The 2159-nt window shown below is 37.6% G+C and overlaps 1 protein-coding gene across 1 annotated transcript in view; it reads left to right on the top strand.

Moving 5' to 3' along the window:
• Positions 1-2159, top strand: part of ARL15 (ADP ribosylation factor like GTPase 15) — a 212386-nt gene that overhangs the window by 53638 nt on the left and 156589 nt on the right. Inside the window, exon 5 of the mRNA XM_031557241.1 lies at positions 69-199. Coding sequence (XP_031413101.1) covers positions 69-199 — 131 coding nt within the window. The remainder of the gene's footprint in view (positions 1-68; positions 200-2159) is intronic.

Below are 2159 nucleotides of genomic sequence, written 5' to 3'. Positions count from 1 at the left end.
AACAAACGAACAAAAAAAGCCAGCCACCAACAAAACACCTTCCCTTTTATGCCTTTTTCTTTTTGTAGAATGATGGAATTCCCCGAAGAGTGTACTGATGCGGGTGTCACTATTGAGAATATCTTGCAGGGTTTCAGCCTTCGGTCCTGCCGAGTCTCCGGTTGGGAGCGTCGGGCTTCCCCGTCGGGGCGGACTCCGGGCTAGGTCCGGCTGTGAAGGGCTTCTTCCTGCCACTGGGCGGTAGATGGCAGTGCTGTCCCGTTGCGCTGCCTCAACGTGGGCCGTCGGAAAGTATAACGTGCCTTTCACTACGTGTCTGGTACATTTAACAGCTAGGTTAAATAGAACTGGGTCAGTTCTGTCAAGACTGTTACCGGTGTCGAAATTTGGAGGAGAGCGGGAAATGGGATGTTAACGGTATTTACAAATAGGTGCTAAAAGCGTTTGTGTTCTTTGGTTATCTGTTCCCTATGAGATTCAAAGATGCAAGAACATCATGCTAGTATAATACCATCTAATGCCATTTCAAACATAATCAGAAGTCACTGCAGTATGTGTGCTCCTAACTTTTTTTTTTTGTGTCCCTCTAGGGGAGTTTGCTCTCTGCAAAAAAGGCTGATGGTTAGTGATGTGCACTGCATTCCTGTAAATTTCACGTTTCCCCATATTGAAACATCTACCATCTGAAAACTTGATGACTCATAGTTTATCATCTTTTAGGTCTTAAATCAGAGCCAGTCCCTCTTGGGTTTTCTAGTACCGGAAATCTTTGCGGAGGTCTTTTACTGTTCAGCCACAAGCACACTTTGAAGGGAAAGATCGATTGATCACTTTTCTTGTCTTAATGCCATTTGATTACAAAAATAAGTTCTCCCTTCTCCTCCACTCTCCTCCCCCCTCCCAAAGTATTTAATCTGTATCATTTTAAAATAAGTATTTAGAATTGGGCATTCTGATGGCACATCAACAGAAATCACTTCCTCAGAGTATGCAGTCCCTGTGGCAATCTTAAATTCTTTCTGTCCTGAAGTTTTTATTAATAACTATGTAAAGTATGTCGGTCTTTAAATTTTAAAACAAGTGTACATTCCCATAGAAGTACTGAATCAGAAAATGAGAGGAATGTAGTGTGTACTTTTTCACAATTGTTTGTGATGCACCTGAGCAGAACCATTGTAACGTAACTGTACTCTTAAAGGCATGCATTTTTTCATTTACACCGAGAATTTCATTAAATTATTTGTTTAGAAATTTAGTTTCATTGGTTTTTACTTATTTATTTATTAGTTTTTGTATGCACATTCAGACTCATTGGATTTTTGCAGAGTCTGGAAAAAAAACCACGTGAGTTTGTTTTCCTAGATTCAATTAATGGAACAGCATATTGGAGATGCAGTACTTTATGGCAAGTTCTTCTTGCCGATGTGCGTGCTTGTTCTGTTTCTTTTTGTGAGTATGGGAATTGCCAGCACTAGACTATAAACATTTAAAATGCAGTTTTAATAGTTATTTAACATGAATTTTACTGCTTATGTTGACAGAAATACATTTTGCCAGTTGTCATTTTTGAACTTAGAATGTATTTTAGAGAGGCTAAAATTGTGGTCTTTCCTTAATGTTTTCTTTTTGAAATGCATATGAATATTTAGATTGCTTTGATAGGGTTGAAAAAAAATGATAGTTTGTATCAAATATTGTCAAAGCTTGCCTGATAATGAAGATGATCAAGACAGAAAGCAAAACTAACATCATCCTGTAGTTTTTCTAGAAATCCTAAAGACTGCTTGCTACAGAAGGTCTTACAAACTGAATCATAGTCTTACAAATCAAGTCTTAGCAAATAATCAAGTCTTACAAATTGAATCATAAAAAATCCCCTCAAACTGAATGAAGTGATAGCACATACAGGTCAAAATGCTGGGTATGATATAGTCACAGGAAGCTTAGTATTAATAGTTATTTTCAAGGGAATAAAAGAAATCTATGGTCATAATTATGAAGTCAGATGTCTTCTGTGTGTTACTGATATTGCTAAACAATGCATTACACAAATAAAAATTACAAGATCTCTTGACTGGCAGTACTTTGGAAGCACCCCAGAAATTGCTTGAGTGAGCCACACAGGAAAAGACATCAATAACTCCTTTCTCTTTCTCTTT

This window comes from Meleagris gallopavo, chromosome Z (genome assembly GCF_000146605.3).
Source record: "Meleagris gallopavo isolate NT-WF06-2002-E0010 breed Aviagen turkey brand Nicholas breeding stock chromosome Z, Turkey_5.1, whole genome shotgun sequence".
Classification (NCBI taxonomy): Eukaryota; Metazoa; Chordata; class Aves; order Galliformes; family Phasianidae; genus Meleagris; species Meleagris gallopavo.
Note: the sequence above shows the minus strand (reverse complement) of the source record. Positions and strands in the feature narration are given on the sequence as shown.